Source organism: Gekko japonicus, unplaced genomic scaffold, assembly GCF_001447785.1.
Source record: "Gekko japonicus isolate JY-2015 unplaced genomic scaffold, Gekko_japonicus_V1.1 scaffold1455, whole genome shotgun sequence".
Classification (NCBI taxonomy): Eukaryota; Metazoa; Chordata; class Lepidosauria; order Squamata; family Gekkonidae; genus Gekko; species Gekko japonicus.
Genome location: NW_015170325.1, coordinates 338,026 through 349,474, shown reverse-complemented (window position 1 = coordinate 349,474; position 11,449 = coordinate 338,026). Strand labels below are relative to the sequence as shown.

At 48.6% G+C, this 11,449-nt stretch overlaps 1 protein-coding gene across 1 annotated transcript in view; it reads left to right on the top strand.

The window, feature by feature from the left end:
- Window positions 1-2,287: 2,287 nt before the first annotated feature.
- NFIX (nuclear factor I/X (CCAAT-binding transcription factor)) overlaps window positions 2,288-11,449 on the top strand; it is a 246,846-nt gene continuing 237,684 nt past the window's right edge. Inside the window, exons 1-2 of the mRNA XM_015418104.1 lie at window positions 2,288-2,299; window positions 7,680-8,211. Of these exons, the coding sequence (XP_015273590.1) occupies window positions 2,288-2,299; window positions 7,680-8,211 (544 nt within the window). The remainder of the gene's footprint in view (window positions 2,300-7,679; window positions 8,212-11,449) is intronic.

Genomic DNA, 11,449 nt, shown 5'->3' with positions numbered 1-11,449 from the left:
ATAGCTGGTATATGGGGAAACACGGGGGAAATTCTTGAGACTTAACAAAGATGCTCCCTACCATTAAATGTATTGAAAATGTTAAACCTGAATGGGTGTAATGATACAATCTGAAATATCTACCAATTTTCGTTCTCCTGTTATGTCTAGACGATTCCCGTGTAACACAGCTGGGCTCAGTTCCTGACCTAATTTGGTAGAGTTTTATGTTTGTTAGGTTTTGGGCACACCTTATATTTACAACAATATGTTTTACACCTCCACGAGCCATCGAGGACTGTGGAGTCTAACCCCGAATAACGTCCCTGGAACTCTGGTCTAGTATTATGAGTTGTAACTGTGAGCGTTCCCTTTTGAGCATTCATTTGCAAGAGCTCTTGATGCAGTTAGAGTCCTTGTGGAGTGACAGAGATGTCAAGCCCTGTAGGCCAGTCTTTACCAGATGTTCTTCCGCTGGACAGAGAACCGAGGGCTGCTCGAAGACTGGGCAGGCGTTTCCAGTAAGTTTGCCAGCCGTGAGCTTCTCAGTCTTGCCGCCTGAACCCAGGTGGTGGTGTGGTGGGGCGGTGTCTGCTTCGGAAGCAAAGACAGGAGTGCATTCATAACCTGGGAATCAAAATTTCAGCTGTTTCCCTCTATGGTTTATAATTGTAAAAATGGGAGAGCAGCTACTGTTGCGGTCAGCAATTAGTTCCAGATACTTTCTTCCTTTCATTTAAAATGCCTGGTTCAATGTTAAATTATGGAGCAGTTTGTAACTTTTGAAACCTTTTTACTTATTTATCACTACCGCTTCTGTCTGCGTATAGATTTTTTAAAAAGAGGGAAAATGGAAAAGAAACGATCCCGATGGTTTACCGAGCAGGTCCTTGCCGACATGTGTCCCATGTTGCTGGTTTCTACCATTCTGTGTATTGTTTATTTTCCCTGCTCAGACAGGAGAAAAAAGATATTTGAATGTCGGCTTCGCCCCCCTCCCTTTTTAAATAGAAAATTGGCTAGTGAACCATGATTCAAGAGGCTGAGGGGGAGCGTCTTTCTTCCCTAGCATTAATTAACTCAAGTTCGTTACGACGTTGAGTCTGCTGCACAGTTTTGCCTTGTTTGTGCTAAATCAGGTCAGAGAGGGAAAAAACTTTTCAAGCAGACAACTGTGCGTTAGCCCAGAAGAATGAAGAAGGGAATCAAACTGGTATAGCTGTTAACGTGGAATTAAATTGGTCTTTGCGGCATCTCCCCCCACCACCACCTTTGAGTCATACGCAAGGAGGAGGGTGTGAGACGTGAGGGAGCCAAGCTTTCTTAACATTGTGAAAATAAATTCTATCTAATTTTAGGGTAACTTAAGTAGGGAGCCTGCGATGCTTGTTCGGGAGTGGGTTGGGCCGATTAGAAGAAAGGGAGGCACAAGGTGAAAAGCAGATTACCAAAGAGGAGAGAGAGAGAGAGAGAGAGAAGGAAGCTCTTCTGTCTGCTTCGGGTACCAACCGCGAGGGGGTTTGTTGCCCGTGCCCAGGTTGAAGCCGCCGCTCTTCACTTCTCCCGGAGTCTTTTCTTTCCGCAGGATCCCTGTTGCTATTGGGTGTGTTTTTTCCCAAATATAAACCTCTACTAGTCTGTGTTCTTAAATCACAGCATTTTTTGGGGTGAAGTCCTTATTTTGGGAACCCGCGATAATAACGGAGTAGCGTGACGCACACCTTCAGTTTTCCCGCACACTCTCTGGAGCCCAGCCAAGTTGGGCCGAAAGTCCCCCTGATTCATTGCGAGCCAGAGCGTTCTAATTTCGGCACTCTGGGCGAGGAAGAAACGGAAGGGGCAAGCCGTGGGCTAATATAGCGTAAGTCTCGCTAGCCCTGCGGAGGGTGGACATTTATGTACTATTCATTCACTGGGGAAGTCGTTTGCCAGGGTGCTACCGACAGTTTCTATGACAACCCAAAGAAAGCCTTAGCTGGAAAGCCAGTGGCTGGGAAAGAGGGAAAGTGAAAGAGAGAGAGAGAGAGAGAGAGAGAGAGAGAGAGAGAGACTCTCCTAAAAAGGAAGAGACATAAAAATTAGACTTGGAGTTGGAAAGTTGTACTTGAAGTCATTAAAACTCATAAACCTCTGCAAGGCTTTGGGGGACCTGCCCCCATTGTCCACAGCCCTTGGGACTGTAATGTACAAGAAAGGATGGAAGAGAGAGAGAGAGAGAGAGAGAGAGAGAGAGAGAGAGAGACTCTTTCTTAAAGAGTGGTCTTAAGAAGCCCTTCAGCTCTGTACTCTCCAGGTCACTATATACGGGATGGCCGAAGACGTATGTTATGCCTTTCATTTCGGGGGCAAAGGGATTCTCAGATCTGTAGACTGAGGCCAAGTAAGGCAGCGAGAAACATTTTCTTTTTTTCCCTCCCTTTCTTTTTTTCCCCCCCCCCCCCGGAGGTTTGCGTGTCTGTTCTCCTCCATGTTTTCTTTCTTGGGTTCCCCCCCAAAAAACCCTGTACTTTCCTCTTATTTTGCTGTCCAGAAACGGCCTACTGCATTTTCTACTCGCCTCCCTTGTGTCCCTCACCAATCCCCTGCTTGTTGAGTTTTGTGGCTGAAATTTCCCATTTTATTTGTGCAGTTTATAACATGTGTCAGACACAGACACACACACACAAGCCCCCATCAAGCAATTAAAAAACCCTTCATTTTCTGCGTTAGATACCAGTAGGACTCGTTGAAACAAACTGTCCGCATTTAAGAATTGATTCTCCCTTCCCCGCAAGACTCACTGACATGAATGGAGGCTACGGAGCACTCCTTGTAGACCGAATCCTAGAAAGTGAGTGTGTGTGAAACTCCGTGTATCTTCTACGTTCTAGAGATGGAATGGATCTGCCGAGTCAGGCCGTTGTTTTTCTGTTGTGGTCATAAAAACAACCCAAGAGGGTTCCGTGTTTTTCACGAGTTCCTGTTGCGACCAGCCACTGTGGGGGCCAGTGCTGACGATCTGTCCTTTGTTTCTCTTGCCTTTCGTGCACATCGCTCTTCTTATTAAATGACCAATCCCGCCAACAGTATCCTCACTTGCTTCTCTGGAGTATAGCAGAAGTATGGTTGTTGTCAAGTGTACTGAGTTGGCATTGGGGGGGGGGGGCGAAGCGGTGCTACACAATGCTCCCTCTAAGCTGTGTAGTCTTGTGAATGAAAATTCTACTTTGTGAGCTACTGGCACTAAAGCTGTGAGCGAGCGATTCGGCTACTACAAAAATTAGTTTGCTCTGGAGCCATCCTTCCTGGGCTGAGACAAAAATGTGTGAGCTGGAGGCTAAAGAAACTGTGAGCTAGCTCACACTAACTCAGCTTAGAGGGAACACTGGTACTACAATAATAATGGCTTTCACGCTGTATCTTTCAGTTCCATAGATGCTGATGCTAATATACAGATTCCCGTAGATGCAAAATGTCAAGTGAGTGTCAAAAATGCCCAAAGAACAAACCTGGCTTTTCTGCTGTTGTTATCCCATTACGAACTGGGCCCAACCAGCTGATTGAGGGGCATCATGACCCCCTTTGCAAGATACTTAGGCACTGTTGTTCAATATGGAGATACTGCTTTGAATCAAAACTACGAAGACTCCAAGACAGTTAGAAGGGCAGGATGGTCACAGTGATAGTTTATTACTCCTTCACCTACTGGAGTCTCTAGATCCAGGATTGAGGGATTTAGTGCGGTGCCCCCGTCTTGGATTCTTTTGAGGTTCCGGCCTGTGATTCTGACCAAAGGGGACGAGAATGTTAATGGCAGGGATAGTTGGGTCATTTTTCTTTGTGTTGTTTTCTGCTCTCTTCCCCTCACGTTTTTCTTCGTTGGGTTTCACCTTCTTAGTCTTTGCAGATCCTCGTGCCTGTAAACTTAGTGTCTATAAATGTAGTGTTGATTAAATTAATTTTACCCTGCTACAATTTCCTTTTATTTATTTTTTGCAGGAAACCTTTTCCAGTCCCTAGGATGTAGATTATCTGACAATCGCACAACAAACCTTTGTTTCCTTAATGTGCGCTGTTAGATTTAACGGCTTCGTTTTCCCAGTGAAAGGCAGTCTTTCCAAAGGAAGGATTCCAGGCCTAAACACCTGGGCGCGGGCACATTCTCATGACAAGGGAAGCGAGAGCTTGAGACGTGGAGTTTAAATTTCCACGACGGACTTTCGGAATGTTTTTTTGGGAGGTGGGTGGAGTGGGAGCAGGGGAGCGGTTAACTGTCGCCTTTATCTCCTTCTCTCTTTTCTTCTGCTTCAACTTACACCCTCCCCCCCCTTCTCGACACAGAGATAGAAAAATAATCCCCCAGCTTTTGTGTCTGGATGGAACCCTTCCACCTCAGCGGCCGGCCTGCCCGCGCACTTTCCTTTAATCTGCCTGATGGAGGGGGAGGGGCCGGCTCAGGTATTACCTAACACTACGAGGGACAGATCACCTTTGTCTCGCGGCCCCGGGGGGGGGGTTGTCACTAAGGTCACGGAGGGGTGGGGAAGAAGTCCGTGTATTTTCTCAAGCAGACAGCATATTTACGAATGGCAAAAAGTCTGAAGGTCCTGTGTCTTGCTTTTAAGGTTGCTCTGGCTGACAGGGTGGGGGCAAGGAACGGGGGAGCAGTGAACGTGCCCCCATCTTAGTAAAAGGAATTAGGGTGCAGGGTGGTGGTGCAACCCATCCCCGTGGGCATGAACCTGAGAGCTCTGAGGTAGTGGCTGGTGGGAAAGCGAGCCCCGAACCCTGGGTGGGGCAGGCCGTGGGCAGTTGGGAGAGGCTCAGTGTCGGCCTGGTTTCTGTGCTCATCGCCACCTGCGCTCCATTGGTGGCACAGTGGACTCCTCGAGGGCTGCCACCACGCGACCAACATCATGTTTCGAGGCACGCGGCTGTGATGCAAAGGGATATGTAGGTAGAGATAAATACATAGATAGATAAGTTTTCCTCGGAGGGAATGGAGCCCCATTGCTTTGCAAATGAATCTCTCTTACTCTGCTCTGCTGGGTGTTATTGGGGTGGGGGGATGGATAAGAACACGAGGGGGGGGGGGGCTCAGAGAAGAAGGCCACTGTTGGCTCAGCTGTACCTTTCCAAATGCCCAAATATTTAAAGCGGCAGTCTCAAGGAGTCAAACCAAAAGGACTCGGCCCTTTTCTTTGCCCTCTCACTCTAGCCTTCCATTGTCTGTTGCTCTTCCACACCTTTATTTTCACTTACTATTTCAGCCTTTTGCATTTCCTCTTCCATTCCCCTTTCTGTACCTTGGCTCTGCTATCTAGTCCTCATTTTGTGTACCGACATCATTTTTCTACTGCCTTTGTTCTTTATTTTTCATCCCAGGCCTTTTTCTTTTTAAATTCCCTTTTGGTTAAAAAAAGGTAGCGTAAGTAATAATAATCAGGCCGTGGAAGTGTTAGAATTGGGAAATTTTAAATAGTTGCTCTGAACCGAGAACGGTTTCAAACAGTTAATTTTGCCTTGTTGGATAGTTGGAGGGTAGCGGTTGGGCTGGACGTGAATAACTCCATCAGGGAAGCGGTCCACTTGCGTCCAATCTGCAAGGCGTATCGTTAGGGACTGAAGCGAGAGGAAGATCGAGATGGCGAGCAGGTACACAATAAAAACTGTGCTGCCCCCCGCAAACACCCCCCCCCATTTCAGCTTGCAGAGCTTTGCTGAGGCCTGCGAAAGACAATGCTAAGGTCTTTCAAAGAAATAATATCTGTATGCGTTGGGCGTGGGGGTAGGGGTGTCATGTATAATGTAGGTGGACATTGCCTATACAAAGGCTTAATCGTCATTATGTCTACACCGAAGTTGTAGTTTGGGAAGGCCATTCCTCCCCCCCCCCCCGACTTTTATGCACTCGGAGTTGCGGGGAGAGGAACAACGGAAAAAGAGAATGAGATGGAAAGAACAGCTGCTTTTTCTAAGGCCCTATGGGACTGTCTCTTGGGGTGGGGGGAGAGAAGGGAGGGAAGATGGGGGGGGGATGCTCAGATATTTATTTATTTAAAATATTGTGCCAGTCGCCTGCTTGCCAAAATCTGCCGGCCAATAAAAATTTCATTGCGGCTGGACTTTGCTTATTCATTAGATATGAACTTGACGATTTGGCAAATTGTTTCCAATCTCGTAACTGCACCGGCTCTTTTCTCTCCCAGTGCCACCCCCTCCCTGATGCCTTCTCCGCCAACCTCCCCCCCCACCTCCTTTTCCCTTTGATGCAGCCATTGGCTGCTCCGCTGTGTGTCTCCTTGCCAAATAGGTGGATCCTTCTCTCTCTCTCTCTCTCTCTCTCTCTCTTTTTCCCTGCTGGCACGGGCACAGGCAAATGGTTGGGGACTGAGCATGAAAGGAGAAAGCCAGCGAACAAGAGAGTTTAAGAGGAAAAAAGGGAAGGGGAAAAAAGGGGGGGGAACCACCACCACCAAATCCCCCACAACCCAGCAGTTGGGTTCTGCCAGCAGCCGGTCACAGCTGATTCCAGAGTGGAGCTGGTCCCTTTTTCCCCTAGACCCGCGGTCACCCCCGTTCTCCGGCGGAGGGAGCCCCATTTAAGTTGCATCTTTGCGTTTCTGCCAACGCTGAAAAAGCTGCTCTTCCCCCCCCCCACTTCCCCACCTGATCAGTCGCTGTTGTTCTCCTGATTTTTATTTTTTCCCCCCTTGTTCCTCCATATAGGGTTTTTTTTTCTTTTAGAGAGACATTTGGCATTCTTAGACCTATTTTGTATTTGTGTGTGTGTGCGCGTGCGAAGGCGGAGGGGGGGAATGTTGATTTATTTTTGTCCCTTGCTGATTTCCTCCCCCCCATTCCTAACCTGGTTTCTTCCTATCTAATCTTTCTTTTTTTGCTCTCCCATTATTTTTATTAAATAAGACTAAACAGTTTTGCGAGCGGGTCAAAGTGGAGAGTGCTGCCATCAATTGTTTTCCGTCTAATTTAGGAAACATTCTGCACTTTTTTTGGGGGGACTTCCTTCTCACACTGCGACTTTCCTCCTTCTTCTCCCCTCCTTCGGCTTCCCCCTCGCAGCCCCTACATCCTCCCCTTTCCACACTCTGCAATTCTGAGCCCAGAATTTCTGAATCGGGGGCTTAGCTTCGCCGGGATGAGCCAGAGGAATGGTAATTATTTCCACTTTTGACTTTTTTTCCTGGATGCTTTTGCCTTGGGGGGAGGGAATCTTTATACATATATATATATATTTAAAGATAGAGACAAGAAGCCCCCTAAAATTACATGATTAGGTACAATTATCCAGAGCGTTCTGCCCAGCAAGGGGATCTGAACCAGTTTTGTTTCTAAGCCCAACATTGCAAACCAACTTTATTACTTTTATTGTCAAGGGTGGTCACATTTTACTTCCGTTGATTTATGTTGTGTTAAAAATTATTAGTTCTGATCTAACTGCAGTCTGGAAACAACCCCCCCCCCCATATTCTTCCTCCTCGACACCCCCTTTCCACTGCTGTGTTTTATCTTGTTGTTCGGTTGATCACGTTCGGTGCTCGCCTGTTTGTTCCTGTAATTCTTGGCAGTTTGCGATTGTTTGGGAGGCGTCAGATGAAGTTCAGTATATGAAGGGTGATTCTTCCTTCCTGGTGTTCTAACATTTCTCCCCCCCCTTTCTTTTGTTTTTGCCCCATTCCTTCTCACCCCGCTTTCCTCAGGATGAATTCCACCCCTTCATTGAAGCTCTTCTTCCTCATGTTCGTGCCTTTTCCTACACATGGTTCAATCTGCAAGCTCGGAAGCGAAAGTACTTTAAGAAGCATGAGAAGCGGATGTCAAAGGATGAGGAGCGCGCCGTGAAAGACGAGTTACTTGGTGAGAAGCCCGAGATCAAGCAGAAATGGGCGTCCCGGCTGCTGGCCAAGCTACGCAAGGACATCCGCCCAGAGTTCCGCGAGGACTTTGTCTTGACCATCACTGGCAAGAAAGCCCCGTGCTGCGTCCTCTCCAACCCAGACCAGAAGGGCAAAATCCGCAGGATTGACTGCCTGAGACAGGCAGACAAGGTCTGGAGGCTGGACCTAGTTATGGTCATCTTGTTCAAAGGGATCCCTCTTGAAAGTACTGACGGGGAGCGGCTGTACAAGTCGCCACAGTGCTCAAACCCAGGCCTCTGCGTCCAGCCACACCACATTGGAGTCACAATTAAAGAACTGGATCTGTACTTGGCGTATTTTGTTCACACTCCTGGTAGGTCAAAGAAAAAAACAATACTGCTTGTCGTTTCCCTCCCTCCCTCCCCCCACCCCCGCCCTTTGTGTGTGTATTTTTAAAGGCAGTAGGTTTTTTTCCAACGTGTCTCTTCTCTCTCCCTGTGTTTCCTTCCATGCATCATTAACAAATCTGCTAACTTGCCGAATGTGCTAGGATGACCCCCCCTTCGTGCTCAGGAGTTTGCAGAAAGTGCCCGCCTGGCAAGGGGCCTTTTGTGACTTCCTGTCTCACTCCTGCCTACGATGCCCACAACTTCCTAGGAGGGAACAAGTCCCCTTTTCCCGCCAAGATGAACGATACCAAATGGGAGTATCTGTATACAGAGGCCTGGTTACTAAGAATGAAAAGGGCTTGTGATTTTGTTAGGATCTGAAATTAAGAAAGGTTTACCTCCAGGTGAGCTTTCTGTCTTCTTTGCTTAATCCACCCCCCCCCACCCCAATTCCTTCCGTTGGATCAGTGTCGCAGGTCAGGTCGATGTGCTGGCGACTTGCACCAACAAAACAGACAAATGGGAACTGCTGGCTGGTTTAAGTGGCATATGGCAGTGTTAGAGCAACCGCATTGCATTTTCCTTGTCCGCTGTCCCGAACAGGAGCAAGTTTCTCAAGGGAAAAGGGATATGGACGAGATGATAAGGAACCCTCTTATTTTCTTTTGTCTCCGTGGCCTTCCCCCTACCCCCCCCCCCAACACATGCGTTTCAGGCAAACATGCTTGCCTTTAATTTTGTTTTCGTGTTTCTCTTGGGCTCTCCTTTTTGTTTTGCTTTGCTTTCAAGTTGGAACAGAAACGCCTGGTTAATTTTTAGCCTTTGCCCAGAGACACCCGATTTGCTGCCGACTTTGGGCAGGCTCTGGCGGGTGGAGGGTGTTTACCTTTCGCCACGGCAAGTTGTCATGAAAAGCGCCTGCCCTGGTCCCCAGGTCGTTCCTCTCCCGGCTCCTCACTACTTTTTCCCCCATTTTGTTTTCACACGAGGAGTCAAGCGCTCGATCATCCGAGCCCTCGCTTCCCTTTTGTTTTACTTTCCCCCCCTCCCGTTTCCTGGATAAAGGCAAATCTCTGCCCTGTGAAATCGGGCGGCCTGTGTGGTTACCGCCTCGTGTGTCCCGGCATCGTTTGCGTGTGTGCCGTTTCCGTCTAATAATATTGCCAGGAGTCTTTTCTCCTTTTTTTAGCCTGTGCTGCCCCCCGCCCCCCCCTGCATGTGCGGCAGCCGCTGGACAATGTCAGGAGGTTCATCTCAGGGCCTGCGGATGGCGTAACTGGCACGCTCCTACCATCCAGACGGCACAGAGCACTCCCAGACTTGGCAAGCAAAAAACAAACCACGCTTACAGTGTCCCTTTCCTTTTTGTTTACAAATTCCTTTTCTGCACTTTCCCGCTCTCCCTTCGTTCAAGTAAAAACCGAGGCCCTTTTACCTTTTCACACCATTCCCCATATCCTCGTTCTTAGCACTGAAACACTCCCTCCTTATCCTCCAGGCCAGTACAGAGTTTCTTCATGTGCCCAACTGCGCAAAATCCGAGTCCTGGCGTGTCAAGCACCCTTCTTAGTGTCCACGCAGACATGCTAGTTTTTCATACGTGGGCAGGGACACACAAGCAATGCTCCCTCTAAGCTATGGAGTCTTGTGAGCAAAAATTCTACTTTGTGAGCTACCGGTATTAAAGTTGTGAGTGAGCGATTTGGCTACTGCATAAATTAGTTTGCTCTGGAGCCCTCCTTCCTGAGCCGAGACAAAAATGTGTGAGCCGGAGGCTGAAAAACTGTGAGCTGGCTCACACTAACTCAGCTTAGAGGGAACATTGCACACAAGTACAATGAAGTAGGGGCCTATCTGTGTCTATGTATTTGTTTTTCTTTTGTGTGCCCTGCCGTTTAAGTCCATAACAGGCCAACTAGGCGGTTCACAAAACCATAAGAAAGGAGCTTGAGAAAGAAATTGCAAACTGGCCCAAAATATCAAAACCCTCTTCCAAACTGATTAATCCGGTTCCAGGCCTGCAAGAGCAAGGCAAGTTTGTCAGGTGAGCTGGCTGGATCACTCCCAGCTTGTCTGCTGCTGCTGCAGAGGCTCAGAGAGTTTTGCCTTCTGGGTGACAAACTAGGCAACTGAGCAGTCAAAAAGCATAATTTGGTCTCGTAAATGTCCGTCTTCTCTGCTTTGATGCTTGTGTTTGTGTGCTCAGAGGCGCACAGTGGGACTGTACAGACAATATTGCTTACTCACTCACTCACGCGCATGCACACGCACGCACCAAGCTACCTAGATCTCTGAGGCTAGTTTTCTGAGAGGGCGGGCGCGTTCCTCTCCAAAGCGCTGCTCGGTCAGGAGGTGATGAACTTGCCTGGAACGGCAACAGCTCATTTGTGGTCACAGTGGGCAAATGGCAAATACTAAGAGTCACACTGAAGGCCCGAATTTACCCTTAAAAGGCAAGGGTGGGGAGGACTGTAGAAGAGGGACCTCCCCGGGGGACGCTCCGGCCGGGCCTCACGACCATGCCGGTGATGCTGCTGCAGCAGCAGCCCGCAAAAAGGCCAATCTCGTTATTATAATTTTTTTTGCTTCTGTGAACTGAAGTAGGAAGTCCAAGAAATATCACTTTGTTTGCAAGGTCTTGTTTTAAGGCCTGTGCTCGGATTTCAAAGGCAGTGTTGAAAAACGCTGTGGCTCCTCGCCCTATGGCGGCATTTGTGGGGAGGGGATGGATGCCCGGTGCCAGGCGTGCGTTTCACGGGCCAAGCGGTCTGAGAATCAGTTGCAGAGTTTGGAGCCTCCTCCTACAGACTCCTAACTGAAAACGTTTTGGCTTTCTGTGTTCAGTGCGGATCCCCGGTGTAATACCAGGGACGAGGCAGGGTGGGGTTACAGTGGGATATGCAGCTGAATTCTTCCAAAGGTGTTCTCTGGGAGGCGTCAGGAACGAGGGGCTGCTACCCAAGCCCTGCTGCACATCTAAGAGAGGACGATTTTGTCATCGACCAGCGTCCCGGATTCGAAAATACTCATCAGGCAGACAGAGATCTGGGAGCACAATCAGGGGAAAACCTGCAGGCCAGGGTAGGGTTGATTAACATTCCCTGGGACTGCTGACCCCCCCCCCCGCGTCTCTTAATTCTTTTTTTGCCCAACCTGTCTTCAAAACTGGGGAGGAGCAGGAACGATCTCGGGTTAGGGTTTAAAAGTGTGAAGCGATCCCCC